Below are 21,433 nucleotides of genomic sequence, written 5' to 3'. Positions count from 1 at the left end.
GAGCCGTGTGTTTTGATGATTAGGTTCAGGAGGAGAGGCTGGGGAAAGGGTTATGGCAATGAGAGGTCCTCACAAGGACAGAAAAAGGAAAAAATGAGTATGAGTGTGTGTGTGTGTGTTTCTCACATTCCACTGAGAGCTTGAGGACTCGAACCCACGGCCGATCTTGCGTCCGCTGCTCAACCATGCAGGTGATTTCTCGCCCGTCGTCCGACGGCGTGGGCACCAGCCGATACTGGCTGCGAACGGTGACGGTGCCGTCCGGGCCGTTGGTGGTGCTGGTGGAGTGCTCTCCCCCGACCGAGGCCAACCATTTGATGGACGCCGCTGGTTTACCGTCGGCCGCCTCGCACTGGGCCACCACCACAGGCTTGGTGCCCGTCTGGACGGTCAGCGCGTTGGCAGAGTTCCTGGGTTCAGCTGCAGGACAGTCACAAATGACAGTGTGAGAAAGTGAAGTGGGTGGGCGTTTCTCACCATCCAGAGAGAGATGGATGAGTGCGAGAGGGAGAGAAGAAGCGAGAGCAGAGCAGCAGAACACAAGGTTCAATCAGCGCTGCGACTTCCAACTGCGGCGATAATGAAACTGCTAGAGGAGCACCAGACCCGCTGGAGTGGCCCCAGGCCCAACGGCAGCAGAAGAAGCTCAAGACGCATTAAAAGTTACGCAGAGAGGAAAAACAAAATGCTGAATTCTGACACCAGTCACGGGTTCACGTAGGAGAGACGTTGAACTGAGAGGATGCTGGCTGGAGAACCACGGACGCATCTCGGCATTATAACTTCCTCAGGGGTGGAGGACCAGGGACAGAGCTGTCAGGGCTGCTCTTCTCACTCTGGCCTCAGACACATGGAAAACAACTTAAAATCAACAAAAACTTACTCGACAGACAATTCCCAGAGCAGCGTCTTTGATAAACTCATTTGAAAAGATAAGCTTCTGTCATGGTCGAGAGAGCAAAGGAGCTGTTTTCTTCAACCATAACCGCGGATATTTTTAACAAGCTAAACAAAGACGCCAGAAACAAAACATAGCCAATATTGGATGAGCTAACTGCTAGCATAACGTGTCATTTAATAACTCAAAAAACAAGTATTTAATAGCCTTAATAATATTGGAGCTCCGATGATTCAACTCAACTCACCAATAACCTGATGATGAATCACCTCCGCCAAACCAGAGTTCAAAAATGAGGCAGTACAGAGCTGCCACCAGCGATTTTAATAGTGTTAAAACTCAAAGGTCAGAAAACGATGAACTGTATTGGATGGATTATATCCCGCGACTGCTGGCGTCCAATATGCGGATTTAATTTGTTTATTTCCTCGGATTTCACGAATCCCTGAAGGATTCAAGCAGTCAAGGATTCAGGGTCACTTTATTATTCTCTCTCATCTGCTGGAAACAGGCCTTGGATATTTGTCAATAGTCATTCATGATGATAGATGTAAATACATCTGCTGATGTTAAATAATAAATCTGATCATTACTGTGAATCCAGACGGGAAGACAAGAAGAAAAGGCTTTCTAATGAATCTATATATATATATATATATATATATATATATATATATATATATATATATATATATATATATATATATATATATATATATGATTTCAGGCAATTTTAGATGATCTTTGAACAAACAAAGAAAAACTAATAAATACATTTTTCATTTTTAACATAAAAACTGTAGTATTAAGACCATCTTCCTGACAACTTTGTTCTTCTTCAGGCTTCTTCTTCTTCTTCTTCTTTCAGCTTCTCCTTTCAGTGGTGGCCACAGTGGATCATCCTCCTCCATCTCACCTGTCCTCTGCTTCCTCTTCTCTCAAACCTACAGACCTCATGTCCTCCTTCACCACCTCCATCAATCTCATCTTTGACCTTCCTTTCCACCTTCTGCCTGGCAGTTCCAACCTCAACATCTTCATCTACCAATGTACTGGCTCTCTCTCTCTCTCTCCTCTGTACATGTCCAAACCATCTCCATCCAGCCTCTCTGACTTGGTCTCCTAAACACCTGAGCACATGTGCTGTCCCTCTGATCCCATCATCATCCTGCTCACTCCCAGAGAGAAGCTCAGCATCTTCATCTCTGCTACCTCCAGCTCTGCCTCCTGTCTTCTCCTCAGTGCCACTGTTTCCAAACCATACAACATTGCTGGCCTCGCCACCCTTTTGGACACTTTCCCTTTCATCCTTGCCCACACCCTTTTGTCACACATCACACCTGACACTTTTCTCCAATGATTCCATCCTGCCTGCACCCTCTTCTTCACCTCTTTCTCACACTCTCCATGGCCCTGGACAGTTGAGCCTCAGTACTTCAAACCCTCCACCTTCTTTATCTCTGCATCCTGTAACTTCACCTGTCCACTTGGCTCCCTCTCATTCACACACACGCCTCCGTCTTACTGCGGCTAACCTTCATTCCTCTCCTCACTAAGACGCACCTCCACCTCTCTAGCTGATCTTCCACTTGCTCCCTGCTCTCACCACAGATCACAATGTCATCAGCAAACATCATGGTCCAAGGGGCTTCTTGTCTAATCTCCTCTGTCAACCTGTCCATCACCATGGCAAACAAGAAGGGGCTCAGAGCTGAGCCTTGGTGCAGTCCCACCTCCACCTTCAACTCCTCTGTTACACCTGCAGCACACCTCAACAAAAACTTTGTGTTATCAGTCATGTTGCATAACTAAATATTGTTTCAGGCCAACTTATTTATAATTATGAGGATTATTATTGAATGAGAAAAATATATATTCATGGCCAAATATCTTGAAAAGAGTACCTTTCCAACCAATCTTAGAAGGACGTTAGATAAGCAAATAGGAATGTAACACTAAGATAATTGTCAGTGAAATAATTTATGCACATATTATTATTCATTAAAACTTGAAGATAATAGTGAAGTTTATGTATTAATGTATGCTAAAATATCCCTCCCACCCAGTGCATGGGTGAGTCTTGTTAGCAAGAAGAGCATCTTTGCTCACCCTTCAATATCACTGTTTGTCTTTTGCTATCAAACCCCAACATCTCATGGTTGAACGCCGCCTCGCCCGCTGGCAACGCAACACTTCCTCCTTCTCCATGTTTGTTTTTCCATCCGCATTGTTGCTCCAGCGAAGCAGGGTTTTTACATGTATGTGGCCTCCCATTCCAAAATCGATACACGCTCTTGGATCTCCAAGTGCTTCGTTCACATGGCCGTGGCCCAACAGGTTTTCTCAGTTCAGCACCGGATCCCGTTCGTTGGCGCTGGGAACACGAATAATCAGGCGGCAGAATAAACTGAGATTATTCGTGTGGGTTTGAAACCTCGTGAGCCAGAAATGTTGACAAAATACATTAATTTGAGTTGCAGAATAATTTCAGCTTCAAAGCGTGAGCCAGAATTTTAATAAGCGCTCGGCAACATCCCAAAGTCTTTTATGTAAATTAGACAAAAATATATTTTATCTTTCTTATTCAACTCAGGAGTTCGACCAACAAAGATGCTGAACTTGTTCCTCTGCATTTGAGATGGAACATGTTTGCCAAAGATATTTCCAAATTTGGAGTCTGTCTGTTGCATGACACGTCCCATTCTGCTTCCAAGTATTAGACTCCCCCCCAAAAAAAGATAAACTCGTGGCATGACCTTGGTGAGCCCAGGAGCTTCCACTGGAGGCTGGAAGCAAATATGAAGGCACCGAAACACAGTGCAAAATAAGAGGCTCACATCCAGCAGGACAAGACATGTGTCCTTGACTGATCCAAACTTCCAACCGACCTCAAGTACAGTGACACTTCTGAAGCTGATGTTTTTGGTGGGCTACTACTACACTGAGAACATCCCTCTTCTCCCAATGGACTGATCCTTTATAGACCCAGACGAACTCATGATCATCTTCCTCTTCTCTCTTATGACCTTTTGTCTCCTCGCCCAAAACATTCTTCAACATTGGTTTTATGAGTATGAAACAATAGTAGAAACCCAGGTCATGGCTCTGGGTGGTTGACTGTTTTCTACCCTGATCTTTCCAGTTCAATCTCATAAACCTGTCGAACAAAGCTCCAAATACAGTGAGATTACATCCATCTGCATCCACCCAAGATTCTTTGATTCTTTTGTGATCATTTTTCAATTTAAATCTGAAAAATATTTCAATTATTAAAAATATTTCTTATATAAGTACACAGAACGTTTTACCAGATTATAAACAAGAATAAAATATAGTACATTATTTATTCACAACTATTTTATCTTTAATAGAAAATCTTTATCTGAAGTTTGAGGATTAACGCTCTAATGTGTATCTTCACTTGTCAGATTCATGTGAAATTTGGTGAGTCCTACAAACCTGGATGAACATCTCACCCCGCAGAAGCCTCCCCAGCTAGCAGCATATGGCGAAGCTTGGAAATACCATCATGAACAGTTGGGCGTCCGCTTCACTGGGAGAAAAGATGGGTGAACCAGCACCGCTTCTTTCTTTTGGGGTTGGTTAAAGGAACAAGTGTTCCGTGGTCAACCAAAGACCTGAAGGGCGAACACCAGAAGTCGTGTCTTCCAACCCACAAGAGGTGACATGATTCCAGTGCCACTTCTGGCAACAACTGGAGCCCAGATCATGAGGTTCAAGTGGGGTTCACACTGAGCAATGGCAGCTCAGAGAACTTTCAATATGTAAATGAAATGAAAAATGAAAAGCCATTGAAGGCAGGTCGATAAATAAAACTAGTCCCCGAAGGTTGCGTCGTCTCAGGTGTGACTGAGTCATTGTTTGCTCAGTCAAACCAGGATGGAGTGAGAGGACGCCAAGTGTGTTCAATTGCGTCTTCAGAGGGCTGTCGACCACCAAGGGAAGCTGTTTTTCATCGACTCCGGTGATAAGCAGATGGCTGGGGAGGCTCCTGTCATGGCCGACGTAGCAGAACAGCTTTTAGAACCTGTCTGTCGAGCGACACGCTTGTTCCGGAAACTTGAAACGCTGTTGACCTTTCGAGCGTTTTAACGTGGGGTGTGATTGAAACTCAGCCCAGACTTCAGTTTAGTCTAATTCTAATGCTCCTGGAGCATTTCTTCCCACTGCGCTAGACGTCCTCTCACACTCTCGTCCGTTTGTTTGCCTGCAGTAAAAACTGCTGCAGCTGGAATGTGTGGCCTTAAAGAGGTCCAGCTTTACACCAACAATCATCATTTCAACAGCCCTCTTCCCGTGTGCCGCACAAATGCACCTCCAAAAGTTATAGTTCTTGGCCGCCAAACCCCAAAAACACACCATCAATAACCGGTGTGACCCTCGAGCTTCAGCAGGGCCCTTCAATTTCTCAGAGAAACAATCTAAACATACGACAGACAAGGTCCTGTCGTAACTCCTGTCGTGGGACTGTCAGGCTAGAGCCACTCCACACACCAGCAGTGCTTCATTTGTCAGTAGTGGAGGGTTCAGTTTTCCTGAGGGAGGGGCAAGAACTTTCAGGGGTGAAAAACTATGTCAAAAGCAAGAACTTGAGCAGCGAAGGACAGAATGGCACAACCCACCTAGCATGATGAGTGTCGTCGTCCCCTGCTCATTGCCAGAGGGATATGTGGCGTACTCGCACGTGTAGCGTCCAGCGTCGGACATTCGGAGGTTGGAGATGCGGATGGACGGGAAGTTGAGGCTGTTGTTGAGGAAAATCACTCGATCCTTGAAGGACAAATTGGGGAAACTCTGGCCGTAGACCGGGTGAAAGACAGCAATGTTGTCTCTCTGCCCATCAACAGGTTCCCAGATCCAAGACACCTATGGAAAACAAAAATCTGTCAAACTTTGAGAGAAAGGGTTTTGGGGAAAAGTTAGGAATGAACGTAATGTTAGTGTTCCTGGGTGCTGTATGTCTACGTATGGTGACGGGGGAAGGATCCAGAGTCGTGAATGGGACGGGTCACAGTGACAGAGGCTGTCTCTGCCTCACTGTCGGTTCTGGTTGGTCTCCAGTTAACCAGGATGGTTGACCCGCGACACAGCCGTGGATGTGCAGCGTACATACCCCAGTACTTCCAGACTTTCGTGTGAAATTTCACACAATTTCTTTACTTTCACCACCTATAACAGAGGTCACCACCATCGTTCCCATGTGCACCAGGTAGCTTGCAAGGTCTAAAGTAGTGGTCTAAAACAATGTATTTACATTGTCTCCATTCTTGTCATGCCAATGTAAATAGCAGTACCATTCACGTTACTGGTGTCTTACGTCAATAATGTACTGTAAATTGTGGACTATAAAGTGCACCTGAATATTAGCCAGACCAACTAACTTTAAGAAGGGAACTAGATCTTGTTCATACATAAGCCACACCGGTCGATAAGCCGTGGCTTAAAAATGCATGAGGATCACTTCTAAACTAGTTTGGAAAACGGGCTCCAGCATGGAGACTGACTCATGAAACAAACTGGGCAATGTTCTGAACTGGAATCATCAACTCCTCACATCTTTTATTGACATTAAACTGCCTCAAAATGTGCGGTTTTCACCCGCGTGTCCAAAGTTCCAACACCACTGCCGGTCTCAGCTGCTGCTTCTCATGTCTGGTCCTCGAGGACATCGGCTCTGTGGGCGGAGCTGCGGACACGCGGGCGAAAACGCTGCAGAGTGTAGCCCACACATCCTTTATTTGACATCCTTGACTTTAAAAGACATTTTAAAATTACACAGTAAAATCTTAGTGAAATGGAAATGAATCCGTCCTCTTCACGCCTCAATTCAAACAGTTCTCTCGACCCTCAGTAAGCCCCCCGCAGGTGGTGACTGGTCAAAGGCGGAAAGTTCAACACAAAACTAAACGTACACTTGAGCCAATGTGAGTGAGTGAGTGAGAAGCTAGAGTGTATTCAAATGAACAGCTTCACAGAAATAGAGTTGATCAGATCATCACACATGATGCTGTGTGGGAGAGCACCGATAATTCAGTGACATCACCAGCAACATCACCGAACTAAACACCATCAGCCCGACTGAAGCTGCCCAGCATTCAGCTGAGATTTGACCTGCACGCTGAGGCAACACAGACTCAAACGGCAGAGGAACTAACCTGCGTGAGTTTGGTTTTTCCTCCTCCGTCGATGAACTGGCAGCGAAGATCCACGTGTTCTTTAGGAAACGCCTCCAGCTCCAAGTCAACCTGCACTTTCTGAGCTCCAACACCTGGGGGCACAAGGCGGGAGAGGCAGCGTTAGTTATGAAGCTTTGAAGTCAGCATTGCAGCTGAGCGAGAACCGAACAACATCTCTGTTCTTTGCAGCGTAAATTCAACCAACCAACCAACCAGCATTGCGAAGTGCACGCTGTTCTTTTCAGCGCGCTTGCAGCATTCTGAAGAGGAATTTGAAATTGAATTCACCCTTTCAAACCTAAACTTGAGCCGGCTCACTGAGGAGTCAGAAATTAATCAAGCGGAAGCTTGAAGCACTGAAACATGCGATGAAAGTTAATGCGTTTTTCGGTCGCTGGTAAAAAGAGCTCACATGAAAGTACACCGATAATATTGCTTTTTTTTATGTAGTAGGTTGGCAAAAATAAACAGAAAGAGCTCGGCGGGAACAGCCGCCCCCACAATACACAATCTGCGTTTTCTGTATTTAAGTGCGGTAAGGCAACCATCCAAACAAGGAAGAGCGATGAAGAGAAAAACATGACTCCAGGAAGATGAGGTGTTGAAGCCACTATAGAACCAGTAATTGAGTGGACTCTTGAAGGGTAAAGAAAAACAGGAAGGCACGGTCATTGGCCATGACATGTCTCCTGTCCCTGACCCGGAGACATTCTTCAGTGCCACAGGATACTGTGCAATCTTCAGATATACATCTGCAGCTGAATAATACATGAGTAATGAAACCATACACCTGTCCAAGAGTTGCAGTACAGTGTTCCTCCAGCGTATTTCACTTGTAGGCTCCGAAGACTATTTACACTGAAGGCTCTGAGGTGAAAACTGTGGAGTTATTTCAATCTTTTGTCGGGAGAAATGTGTAGGTGGCAAGGACGGGTGATACAGAGAAAAAAAAAACTATGAATTTTGATATTCTGGCGATAATAACTCTCGATGTTTGACTCACTTTAATTCATACTATATTCCTGAAATCAGTCATTTTTCCAGAGGGGAAAAATAAGTATAATTTGACTTTTACCAGTTCTAAAATTGTCGGTTTTTGTGACATGATTGATTCAATAAATTTTGTTGACAGAATGAGAAGTTGGAGATGGACCCTAAGTGTCGTAGTATTAGCCACAGCTGGGACACAGTTTGGCCAGACTTTCCATTCACCTTTTCAGCCACTGAAACGTTTCGAAAGCGGGTTCCAGAGAGGAAAGATTTGAGTCTGTGGGTCCAACTTTTTAAACATGTTGACATCTTACTGTAGCTCCAGACACATTTTTGGACACATTTGTGTGAGCCCAAGAGGTGTCAAACCTAATTCATGCCACCCTCCTTCACCATCACCTCGCAACACAAGGGAAGGAGTAGTTTTTCTTCTTGAAGCACAAACTTCCACCATGAACCTTCCAATGTACTTTTGTTGGAAAAATGACTGGTGCTGAATGGTACTGAATTTCTTTTAACCAATTTTACTGAATTCTGTAAAAACTGCTACATTTATTGGTAAATCAGAAGCCAGTGAAGGGCTCATTAAATAAACTAGTGGGCCAAATTTGGCCCTCGGGCTTCGAGTTGGACACATGACAAGAATAAAGGTCAATTTTCATCACGATAACCGCATCAAATACATCTCATTCACACTTCAGTTCTAAATGCAGCTTGCGAATTTCTCAAACATCGGCCGACAATGTTCATCTCTGGGAACAAATTGGAGCTCCATCCTGTCAGCTGCTCTTTCTATGGCTCCATTTATGGAGTGTTGTTGTTTTTTTTTTCCACTCCATCCCTTCCACTGTCTTTGCTGCTGTTGCTCCCATGCAGTGATCCCAAGCCCCGCCACAAACCCCCCACTGACCCGGGATAAAACCCGTCCGGGGATCTTTCTCATGGAACTCTCTGGGCCAACAAAGATAAAATTCTAGTGGGGAGCAGGCTTTTGGTTCTACGGCCAGAGAAAAAAGAGGGGGATAAGCGCTCACTAACCGCTGCAGAGCCACGGGTGGTTCCACAGAAAAAAGCCTCTTAGTGTGCTAGGGATTGATTAGGACAATATGTTACATGGAACAGCATGGCACTGAACCGGCCGGGTTCTGGGCCGCAAATCCGGCTGTAAAACACAGTTTCACTAATAATCACGAGAGCGGGAGGAGAGAGTGACATGAATATGGAGCAGACACGCTTCTGTAGACCGACCATTGTGTGACCATTTGGAGCCAGTCTTAATGGGGAGCGTGTGTGTCAGTGCGTGTGTGTGCTGGGGAAAGGGTTAGGTCAATGAGAGGTCCTCACAAAAATAGCGAAATAAACATGCGTGTGTGTGTGTATGAGTGTGTGCGTGTACTTGTATCGCTATCCTTGAGGGGAGTACTTCTTGGAAACACGCCTACTTCAGGGGTCATTTTTGTCGTTCTCCACAATGTACGGCCTCAGTTTGAGGGTGCAGACTACAAACTAACTGGGTTTCAGTTTGGTTCAGAGCCCTGGTTCAGGTGAGCCATTTGCTTTGCTTTGTAAGCCAAGCTTTTAGCTAGGAGGGCGTCTGCAAAACATGAAAAAATGGATGCTAGATTCTCAACTGTGGCCATATACCAGCGTAATCTGGCGGCCAAGATAAGGGCGTCCATTTTTTCATGTTTTGCAGACGCCCAGACGCCCTCCTAGCCAAAAGCCTGATGGTTAGGTTTAGGGGGAGAGGCTGGGCAAAGGGTTTTGTCAATGAGAGGACCTCACAAATATGGTGCGACAAACCTGTTTGTGTGTCCATATTTATCCTAGTGAGGTCCAATTTTGGGGAACACACCCTCTTGTGTCGCTCTTTTGCTGAACCCCACAAGGTCAAGCCTCGATTTGAGGACGAAAGGAGTGGTCCCCACAGAGGTAGAAATACCAATGTGTGTGTGTGTTTGTTTTGTTGCACTTGTGAGTACCAAGTCCTTGCAAGCCAAGCTTGTGAGGACATTCTGGTTTGTGAGGACATTACCTCAGAGGTTTTAGAGGGTTAAAACCTCAGTAAAAGTAGTTTATTACAATTCAATAGTTAAGTTGAGGGTGAGAGGCTGGGGAAAGGGTTTTGTCAATGAGAGGACCTCACAAATATGGTGCGACAAACCTGTTTGTGTGTTCATATTTATCCTAGTGAGGTCCAATTTTGGGAAACACACCCTCTTGTGTCGCTCTTTTGCTGAACCCCACATGGTCAAGCCTCGATTTGAGGACGAAAGGAGTGGTCCCCACAGAGGTAGAAATACCAATGTGTGTGTGTGTTTGTTTTGTCGCACTTGTGAGTACCAAGTCCTTACAAGCCAAGCTTGTGAGGACATTCTGCTTTGTAAGGACATTACCACAGAGGTTTTACAGGGTTAAAACCTCAGTAAAAGTAGTTTATTACAATTTAATAGTTAAGTTGAGGGTGAGAGGCTGGGGAAAGGGTTTTGTCAATGAGAGGTCCTCACAAAAATAGCAATAAGTGTGCCTGTTTGTGTGCAAAACCACCGAAGCCTTAGTATCTCTGTACAGAGAGCTGCCAAACGCACAATAAAGAATACGCACCCCTCCATCCTCAAGTGTCGAGTCCGCACATACGAGAAACTGACGCACACACATGAACACACGCTGATATGCAGTAAGAAAATAAGCGATCGTGTCTCATGGTTGTTCAGTTTCCAATCCTCCCCCATTAAACGTTTATATTGACATCCCAGCAGCGACAGTCGGCACTCGGGACGCCAGTTCCCAACCAGAGATGAGAAGATGATATCTCTCTCAGTCGTCTTTTTTTTTTGAGCGACTTCAATCCCACACTCGACGATGGCACACACTCGACACACACGACCTCCATAACCTGCTCGTGACCTCATTACAGCTTTGCCGTCAAACACGTCGTACAAAACCGCTTGAGTAGTTAATAAATAGAGAAAACATGTTCAACATACATATTTGATGATGGAAAAACAGAGTGTAAGCCGCACGTGTTGTTAGCAGCCTCTGTATTTATAGGGAACGGCTTGTTGAGGGAATCCCACGTCGCACCTTAGTGTCTGTTTGATTTATGTTCAAGTGCAAACATTTCCTACGTGTGTTTGCTCGGTGCCCTGCTTGACACGGGTTTCAGCCAGCAGGCAATCTGCTCTTAAAAACAGCTTTAAAGAGACAAACAAACTCAGGTCACCTTTCCTTCTGATAGGTACCAGAGTAAACACTTCCTGATGTGACAAAGCCGTCGTTTAGGTCCGATTCAGTTTATCATCAAACACACACCTGAACTTTTTCAAGTCTGCCGTGGGACTGCCAGCGTGACTCCACAACAAGGTCGACTCTTTTCTCAAGTTCCACCAAGAAAAGTGGAGAGCAGACAACAGGGACTCAGCAGTGGATTCGCCCGCGCCAAGTTCCTCGCAAAACAAAAGTGATGCAACAGTGAAAACATTTAGAGAGCAACTGTAATCGCTCTCATGTGTCCGTATTAAAAACCAGATGTGGTTTCATAGAACCAATTACCATGCTCAGCAAACACATTCAAGGCTCGGAATGAATGTCAGATATGCTCCGTGTTTGTTTTCCATCACGCTCCAGTCGCCCAAAAAAGCAACACGTGAAAAGGATTTTTCTACGAGAGCGAGCCGTTCAGCCGCCGCCGTCGTCGTCTGGCTGCTACGTGTTCGGAACAACTGATTGAATCACCAGCGGGCCTGTGAAAATCCGGGCCACCCGGAGTCTGAATCGAATGATTCCATTGTGAGAGCGATGGGCATGGAAAGCGCCAGAACGGCACGCTGATGCACAACCACCTGAGATGAGGTGTTTGCTGAGAACATGAGACTCACAGGCTCCAGTGTTCAGTGTTGCCAGCACTCTCACGCTGCTGTCTCCTCCGACCACCGCGTGGCGCTACCTCCTGTTATCTGTGAGAAACGTGAACTATTGCAGCAACAAGAGATAGAGAGAAAAACATAACTAGGACTGGGTCTGGTTGGGACACAGGAGTTGAATACAGTTTAATACCAACTACAACACTAGGTACATTAAATCTACATTACAATACAGTATTCACTCTGGATATACCGACATGGCATATATGGATTTCCACCCTGTTTTTCAGCAAAAAGTCCAGATAGAAACATCACCATGACTGAAGTCTGTTGCTCGCGGAACTCAAGTCGCGCACTCCGACCGGACGTATAAGGACACCATGTGGTTCATGATTAAAAACTAGCGCATTTATTGTCACCAACTCAGTAAACGTCAAAACTTTCCCCGCTGCTTCAATGTTTATCCATTGCTTCCATCCCGTGTTCCACCACAGTTTCAAAAAATCCTGGGGGATGGGCCTAAACTCTATGGTCATTTTAACTGTAGTCCACATCTCTCATTGAAAGCAGTCAAACTAAAATAGTGCTTAAATATAAACCAACAATTGAAGTGACTGATGGCTTTTGCCAAACATACTGGTGGCACTGGTTCTGGTGTTTGCAACAGAATGTTCGCTGGATACCGCCATTTTGACTCTCCCCGTTGCGTTGAAAATGTAGCAGAGATTCAGCATGGATCGGGTCCTCACAGAGGCAGAATCACAGCCATTTATCTACAGGACTGTGGAAGTGCATTCCAAAGCAAAAAAAGGTTTGGATGCCGCCGTCTCAGGGGCATGTGAGTCCAGGCAGCTGCTACGTTCAGCTTCTCTTCCATTTCACTGCCTTGACATGTCGAGTAATTTTCCTTCTGCTAACCTTGTTCTAACTTCTGGGTTATGACTGGTAATGAGACACGAGGAAGACACAACAATGAATCAATGAATGAACAATGAACAACGATCCGTCCTCCAGTTGCGATATATTTAACGTCCTCACCGACCACCGCCTCCTACAACGCTGCCTCTGTTTCCGCTTTTGTGCGAGAGCTACATGACCAATACACAGTCTCCATCTTTGTTTTGTTTCTCCATCTTTTGAGTTCGGCGTGGAGACCTGGGCAAAGTGCGGCCCGGGGGCCATATTCTGCCTGTATTTTCGTGGTCCATTTGACTGAAACTATAACTAATGTGTCCTAATTTTTCTGCCTTATTTTGTTCTTTCTCATTTAATTACCACCACCACTTCAGTAGTAAACATAGCATGTTTTTGTTTTAAGACTAACATTTTCTTCTTTTCATTGGCCATTTTTGTGTTGTTCTTGTTCCTCAAAACACAATGAAAGAATACTGACAATATATTTAGAAATAAATTGCCTTTTTATCTTGAATGTCAAGTCCGTAGTTGATTTATATTCAAATTAAGAATATATAAAATGAAATATTTACACCTCTTAATATCCTTAGTTACATTTCATCTCCTTAAGTTCATTTTGTCCTTGTTACTTAAGAATATATCTATATATTTTTCCGTCATGTTTTGTAGTCATCGCTGTCTGTCTACTGACGATGGCCCCTCACAACGGTTACAGTTTCTAATGGGGCCCTTTAGGTAATGTAATTGCCCACCTCTGTCGTAAACTGTGGGCTGCTCCCCCTGGTGGATAGATTGCTGAACAGCAATAACTACGTGAAGAATGCATGGAAGCATGTGATCAGGGACGGTAATGCCATGGTTCGTGCTTTTACGTTGTCACTTCCTGTGTTCCGGTTCCTTGTTTTCCTGTTTGCTCTCTCACCCCCCCCCCCCCCCCAGCTTCATGGCAGCGCAGCTGGATCTCGCTCCACTGATTGCCTCTGCAGAGATTTATACACCTGGAGAACCAGCATGTGCTGCCAGATGATCGTCTTTTCTTCTTGTGGTACGTTCTCTCTCGACTGCTCCGTTCGCTTGTGACCTTGTTTATCTCTCTGTTTTTGCTCTGCGCTCATCTCCTCCTTCTGTCACTCTATCGCTTGCTCCCTGTCATGAGCTCCGTGTTAGCTTCCTCGAGTGTTTGTGTTCCTCGCTACTTTAGTTCAGCCTGTGTGCGGGTTATTTCCTCGGTTAGAGTGTTTGTTTTCACCTCTACCGAGCGTCTTTAGTTTTGTATTAGCCTCGTCAGAGTTATCGCCGAGTGTTGTCCCTGTTTGCAGCGCTGTGTATCTCATGCCTGTTTTCTGTTTCAGGTTTTTCCCTCTCCCTTCGTGTGTTGTCCGCCGCGCTCCACTTCTGGTGTCGTCGACTTCTGTCCTCCTTATTGTTTGTGTGTTATTTGTACTAAACTTGATCAAGTGTTAACCCCGCTTGTCCGAGTCCTCTGAGTTCAAAACCATCTGCTCTTGGGTCCACCTAGCTTAGCAGTCATGACAGGTAACATGGTTTGGTAAAGGCAGCATAAATGGGCCTTAGCAACTACAGCTACAAGTCTGCAGCACGTCACTTACAAATGGGCGAGAAATAAGCTGTTTTTTTACACCCCATCCCAAATATTGTTTGGCGTCCTTCTTTTACCCATACAGTGGTGAGGCACAGCAATTCCAGAGCTCATCTGAGTCCGCTTCAGGTGAGCACACGCCGCTGTTTTGATTCATGTCTGTGTCTTTAAAAGCTTCCGTTTAGTTTGAAACAAAGGGCTTCAAGCACCAGCGTAGCAACTATCCTCATCAGCCAATCCGCACGCCGACGTGGAGTCAAACTTTTTGCCCCGGGTAATCACACGTCGTTACAGGCTCCGCTCTGTTATTACTGCCGAGTGTCTCTCGTCTGCTTATTCCGCTATCGCTGATATAAATTGGAGTCAACTCGCCACTGAGACCCCAATCTTTTCCATCCTTCCCATGGTTTGTCCACCGCCCAAATGACCCCATAATTCAGGCTCGGCTCCTCGGCATCTCTCCGTGGAAATCACGGCGGCGGCTCAGACGCCAGTGCCAAGCGGACGGGGGGGGGTGAAATGATAGGACCACCCCTTCACCACCGCCCCCCACCGATACACCAGAGAGATGAATCACTGCTAATTGACATTTAGAGCTTGTGGCATTTGCCTGTGGATCTTCACTGTGAAGAGGAGTGGAGCCATCATGAGTCATAGCAAGCATATCCTCCAATTAGCACTTACATCAGGTACGGTCAATAAAGATCAAGTTCATTTGCCTTGTTTTATTCCTGGAATATCCATCATCAATGAAAAGCGGCTAATTTAGGATTCGGATCCTTCGCCGTTTGCTCCTAGTCATTGCAGTGACTTCACGCTGTGTTCATGCAGCCGTCTTCTGGTGTTGTTCCTGCCATTCTGGTGTCATGGGGGCGGAGCCTGTTTGAGCTACAGAGGACCAAACCGGACCTGGGCTGAGTGTCATATGAAGCCCGATGCCTGTATTTACGTGGCCCTTTTGACCTCAGACTAAAACTATAACTGATATGTTGTAATTTTTCTGTCTTTTTTTTTTTGGTTCTCTATTTTTAGTCATCACCACCACTGATAGTTCTTGTGTTAAGACTAGAATTTTCTTTTTTTCATTGGCCATTTTTGTGTGTTTTTCTTGTTCCTCAAAATATATTGAAGGAATATTGAAATTATATTTTGAAATGAATCGCCTTTTTATCTTGCACATCTAGTCTATAGTTATGTTGATTCATATACAAAAAATGTCAATAGGTTTCATGGCATATTTACACTTCCTAATATTCTTACTTACATTTAATCTTTTTAGGATCATTTTGCCCTTGTTACTTACGTATATATTATGGAGATTTTTCTGTCTTTCTTTTGATGATGGCCCCTCACAACAGTTACAGTTTATTATGTGGCCCTTTAGAAAATTGAGTTGCCCACGTCTGGACTAAACGGAGACAGGACACCCTGGAAAGCTTGTTTCCATCACAGCAACTATAGAATCAACACTCTCGCTGCGGTCAGTATCGAGTCATTGAATTATCAGTCTATGCATTTGGACCAAAAATAAGTAAGAAGCTTTTATTTCCCTTCGACTCAAAAACCATTCAGTAGTAAATACCCCGAACGAGGGCCACATAAATCCACCCAAAAGAGGAAGGACTCCCACCGCTCAAGACAGAAGTGCAGCTAGTTAAAGGTTTGCCGGAGGAGGTTCATGTGGGCCAGCAGGGAACTCGCCGTCTGAGGATATAAATGGGTGATAAAAGCTGATCTCAAGCCGAACAAGACGAGCGTTAACAACAGCAAACAGTCATATCTTATTCCGCTCCAGTCGCCTTAGCAAACAATCCCGAGGGCACAATCTGGTGGTCGGAAGCTCCTCTCCCAAGAGGACACCTGAACCACCTCAACCATCACTAGCTGACATTAGATTTCTCTGGAATTTGCAATCTCGGTCCGTAACAAGATCGATCTCCAATACTCGCTAGCCACAGCTGCACGAGGCTTTCGCATCTGAGGGGAAATTAAGGCTCAGACCACCTGCCTCGGTAAAATGAGGCGCCTTTTATGCACCATGGGAAAAGGCTGCGGGACGGGTTGTAAGGGGAACCTCTGAGAGGCCCCTACGCTAAGAAGAAATATCCAGTGGAGAAGACTGCAACAACAACTTGACAGTGTTCTTTAAGGGGCGGAGTACTCCTCCGCTAATGATGAGGTAGCGCTTGCATTGTGAGTGAAACCTGGCAACATCGCAACAAAAACAGCAGAAATCTCCCCGTACGTTGGGAGCATAGGGTGAAAAGTATGGGATCAAAATCCCACCGTAAGGAAGCCCTCTCGAGTCCAGTGGATTACGGAGCTCAGATTTCTGGTCAGCATTCTTGCGGTAACCTCCCGATTTCGGGTATTTGAACCTTTCCATGTTTTCTCAGCTATTTCTCAAAACTTTTGAAGGCTAATTTGAGACTTTTCACATTAGACTGGACATCACTCTTAACAAGACTCCAAATTCTAGAAGGTTTCCATCCGTCCAACACCAAAAAAGCTAAATAATTCCCAATAATCTCCGGCACCGGAAGCGTCTCGCTCATCCGTGCACTCAGACATGAGCGAAACTGCTGTCTTAACACAGCCTGGAGCCGGCGAGGGTTAACTGTCAGGATCTCTCCTCCTCTTAATCATAATTCCTCCATCCTGGAGCTTTGTGTCTCCGCGGTATAAGTGTGAGCTGAGGTGCGGCGTCTTTTGTCGGGAGACAGCTGTCCAGTCAAAGTTGAGCAGCCAAGCATAAATGAAGCTGCGGGCTCCCGACACTATGCCGCCGCCGCTGCTAACTAGAGGAAAAAGAGGTCTGATAAGACTCGCTTTGCGGGTAGACTTTTAATCACATATTGCTGGCAGAGCTGGTGGGTTCATTTTATCGAATTCTTAAGACGGAGCTGCACACATGACAGAGAGCAATGAGTTGTAAATCGGTTAGATGGCAACAGAAGGACCGATCACTCCCTATTAGACTCTGTTTAGGCCACTTAGAGTCACTTACACAGTGTAAGACTCTGATCTATTCACATCACTGTCATGTGATCGACACCAGACCGAGGCAGTGCGAGGGTCCTGGGCCACATGAGGTCCTCTGCCGGAGTAGAAGCTGGCGACTAAAGGGAAGATACAAAAAAAAGCACCCTGAGAGGACAGACCTCTGTCAAGCAGCTGATGTTATTCTACATTCAAAACCCAAATCTTGATAGGCTACTGGTCTTCAGTGAGGATGCCAAGAACTCCACTGCATTCTAGCGGCATATTTAGGGACCGAGCCAGTACGGTTTTGTTACACCTTGTAACGTTACCAGTCTGTTAAAATAAATAGGAAAATCGTCATTCACTTTCATGGCTCTGAACAGCTGCCGACCACTGACAGTTCAAACAAAAAAGTGAAGTCAGTCAGTCGAGTCATTTCGTCCTTTCCGAAGGGGAGGAGTAGGTGGGTGGAGCCTTTCCCAGCTACCTCAAGTGAGCGGACATCCGAGTTGCCAGCGTGAAGACAAACAACCATTCATACACACCTACGGACAATTTAGCGTATGCTCCGAGTAGCCTCAGTGGGAGGAAACCGGAGCGCCTCGGGTAAACCCAAGGGACGGCAATCTTCTTGCTGGTAGGCGATAGCGCTAAAGCTAAGTGACGGCCGTAACAAAATGCTTATTTAGTGTCGCTAGACGATGTGGCTGTAGATTTTTTACAACTTGGAAATACCACCGCGCTAAAGTCACCGTCAACCTTCACATTTATTGAATCATTGACGTTGTTTTATTGATGGAATTGCGTGTCCCGTTTTATGCAGTCATGTTTTTTGGCGCTGAAACACTCCCTCCAAAGAGAGTGACAACCCCCTGGAGAACCATTCCTGGATCCAGATGGTTATCCACAGCAGAACCATCTCGGTTGCTTGTTCCACTGTCAACATGGACTTTCTTCATTTTTCCACCTATTTTCCTGACAGTAATCTGACATTGCATCATCAGCAAAAACATCAGCGGAGGTACTTGAGGTCCAGATGTTGAGTACAAGCCACAGCTCAGCACTGCCGCCTCAGAAACGTACGTCTGGTGAGGGATAACTCGCTGCGAATCTTCACGCGGCAGAAACTTTGCAACAACCACAGCGTGTTCACCAGAACAACAAAAATCTCCAGCCGTCATGTCGCCATCCTTTCAGAATGACTGACGCATTATTAAGTGTCTCAGATTGCAATATCAATCATCGCCGGCGTCTCCGTCATGACGAAGGTCAACGCTCATTAAAACGTGACAACACTTGACATTCACCCACAAACGGAGCCTGGCATCCTTCCTTAAATATACATGACTGACAGGAGGCGGGGGGAGGGAGGCCCGGAGGGGGGGCGACACTGAGCGACAGGCTAATCCAGCAGACGCTGGGAAGCTGAACGACTGATAATTGGCATCTGACAGCTTGTGATCGTGACATTTCACGCCGAGTCTACAGCGGTGGGATGGTGAGGGGGAGGCGGGAGGCGGGAGGGGACTGGCAGCCAATAGCACGTGTGGGTTGATTGTTCATGTGGCGACAGTCATCTGTCAATCTTCAGATCACATTTCCTGTTGGCATGAATGAAAACGGCAGCTCAGATGGACAGTGAAACGTCGCTGCAGGTACAGTTCTGCACACACACTGGTGGAAGACAAGACGCTTTTAAACTGTTAAAGGCTGTGCAGCACTTCAAAATAAAAGCCTTGCTGCATTTGAAGAAAAGAAAAGTCAAATAAGAAATGTAAACAAAATAATAACTGAGAAGAATTGAAGCTTTAAGGAAGAATCAAAGTTGACTCAAATAATAAAGACACACGCTTTCGACAACAGATTTCAAGTTGTAGTTGACTTTTCTTGCTGTGTGACCACTTCATCTTACTAAAGTTTCTGACTAACAGATATTTCTAGCACCTCACAAGACTCTAATTCCCCCAAAATATCACACCTATATTTCATGTGGCATATTGTTGAGTACTATAAACACATTCCTATTAAAAACAACGGCCTCAACCACGATGTAAGGTGTGCACAAAACTCTCCTGACTTGCTTGACACTGCTTCATTTAAGTAAGTCAGGCATGTGATGGGCTTTGATGGTCCAGATGAGACCTTTGAATCTCCTAAAATGATGTGGCAAACACGGCTCACTGCACATGACAGGTCCCATAACGCACTGCAACAATTGAGGCTCTTACCAACGATACCGTTCCCCCACCGAACACGATCTGTTTCATGTCTTCAATACAGTTCGGTTGACATCTTACATCAGGTCTAAGGTCCAGGCTGTAGTGGAGGTGACACCTTTGTGCTGGATCATCATCATGTACATCTCTGGACCGTGTTTCTGCCTCGTGTCCTTCTGCTACTTCATGTCCAAGTCTCTCCCAGGCGCTTTTACTTTCACAACCGTCATCCACTTTCCATTTATCTTCAAACACTGTGACACCACTTTTGTTATTCAACTTCCGATCTCAGCTTTCACCTTTGGAAAACCTCCCTGTCTTCTTGCGGAAGTTCACCACCTCACAAAGTTTCAACCGCTAATGTTTCACAAAGGCAACACTCATCCACCTTGACTCGCAGTGTTTCTCTTCTCTACTTTCCGAACGTGAGCTTGACATGGACATGTTTTGTCACGCTTTTGTAAGCTGTTTTTCATCTGCACCACTCACTGCTTTCACAGAGCTTCGACCTTACTCTTGTTGATTCCTGGTTTCCGTCTGCCAGTGTTCAAACACGTCCCAACCTTTGCTCAATCTTACAACCTGCCATACACATTTACTTTCTGGCTTATACCTCCAAATAATTTTCAGTTCTGGCCCACCATCCAGACTGGTGTTGATGATGGAGCGAGCAAAAACAAACTTCTAATTTATGTGGCACATTAATGGGCAGCTGCCGCCAAAGAGGGAGAAAAAAATGTTTTTGATTTACTCAGGTGGGTGGCTCTGCGGTCGTACCAGGTCGTCAGTCACCAACAAAGTTTCTGTCACTTCATGCTTACGTCCCTGAAATCAATCGTGCGCCGTGAAAAGCTTTATCAACCTCGTATCCAATGGTTTTCCCAGGAAACGCCCAAGGTGGACAGCCAGTTATCTCCGAAACTCTTTTAGAAAGTAGATTTACAGATTTAGATTCAACACAGAACTACTGTGTGTTCAAAATAACAGTGACACAGTTTTCCCTCGATCGCCACCAGGGCAGAAGTATTTCTTAATTCGACCCATTCTAACCTGTCTAGAAACATTCATTGTAAACTGCCGGGAAGCAGACTCAACTCTCGGCAGCAAGCACCAACTCACCTGTCGACTTTGGCCCAAGATACAAAGGTGGGGCTTTTAGAACTTGGTTTAAGAGGCGACCTGTGCCTCAAAGATGAAGTAAACTGAAGAGAAACTGAATCTTCCACAGCGACTAATACTATTGACTTCTAATATCTACTTACTCATGAATCTGAGGGGAGAAAATAATACATATTTATATACTTTTTACAGTCCATCAGTTCAGTGAAATACAACGCATTACGGAGCATTGTTTTTTTTAATCTGTGACAATTTTGCGACAATGTAGCTCAGCGGTTCTGAACGACCTCCTTAACAAGTCTAAATATATCAGGTAGGCTTTAAATATACTTGCGCTAAGTCCATATTTGGTCTCAAAAATGCAAGTTCTCCCAGCCCCACAGGTTGCACTGCTAGGTTTAGCTGCAGCAGGGTGAGGGTACTCCCCAACATTTTTACCCAGCATAAGGGCTTACAACGATCAGAGAGTCGGTGCATCGACGTGTCATGACGGGGCACAGAAAAGCAGAGTACATTGTACATCTTTCACGGTCCTCCTTAAGGCGGGGTCTTTCTCAACCGACGGTGACATTGGGGTCATATTGGACAACATTTTGGCTGATAAAAAACTACCACTGTGTTGGGATTTTTAAAGCCAAACTCTGCTGTCGGTT

General features: G+C 45.4%; 1 protein-coding gene across 3 annotated transcripts in view; it reads right to left on the bottom strand.

Moving 5' to 3' along the window:
* pvrl2l (PVR cell adhesion molecule related 2 like) overlaps positions 1 to 21,433 on the bottom strand; it is a 317,663-nt gene that overhangs the window by 199,615 nt on the left and 96,615 nt on the right. For all 3 annotated transcript variants that reach the window (XR_008414428.1, XM_053863778.1, XM_053863777.1), the window contains exons 2-4: positions 7,075 to 7,187; positions 5,542 to 5,785; positions 127 to 420 (exon numbers count right to left, since the gene is read on the bottom strand). Coding sequence is in view for 2 of the 3 variants with exons in the window: in XM_053863778.1 (XP_053719753.1) it covers positions 127 to 420; positions 5,542 to 5,785; positions 7,075 to 7,187 (651 nt within the window). In the remaining variant the exon portion in view is untranslated. The remainder of the gene's footprint in view (positions 1 to 126; positions 421 to 5,541; positions 5,786 to 7,074; positions 7,188 to 21,433) is intronic.

The sequence above is a fragment of the Synchiropus splendidus genome, chromosome 4 (assembly GCF_027744825.2).
Source record: "Synchiropus splendidus isolate RoL2022-P1 chromosome 4, RoL_Sspl_1.0, whole genome shotgun sequence".
In the NCBI taxonomy this organism is placed as follows: Eukaryota; Metazoa; Chordata; class Actinopteri; order Syngnathiformes; family Callionymidae; genus Synchiropus; species Synchiropus splendidus.
This window is presented reverse-complemented; position numbering and strand designations above follow the sequence as displayed.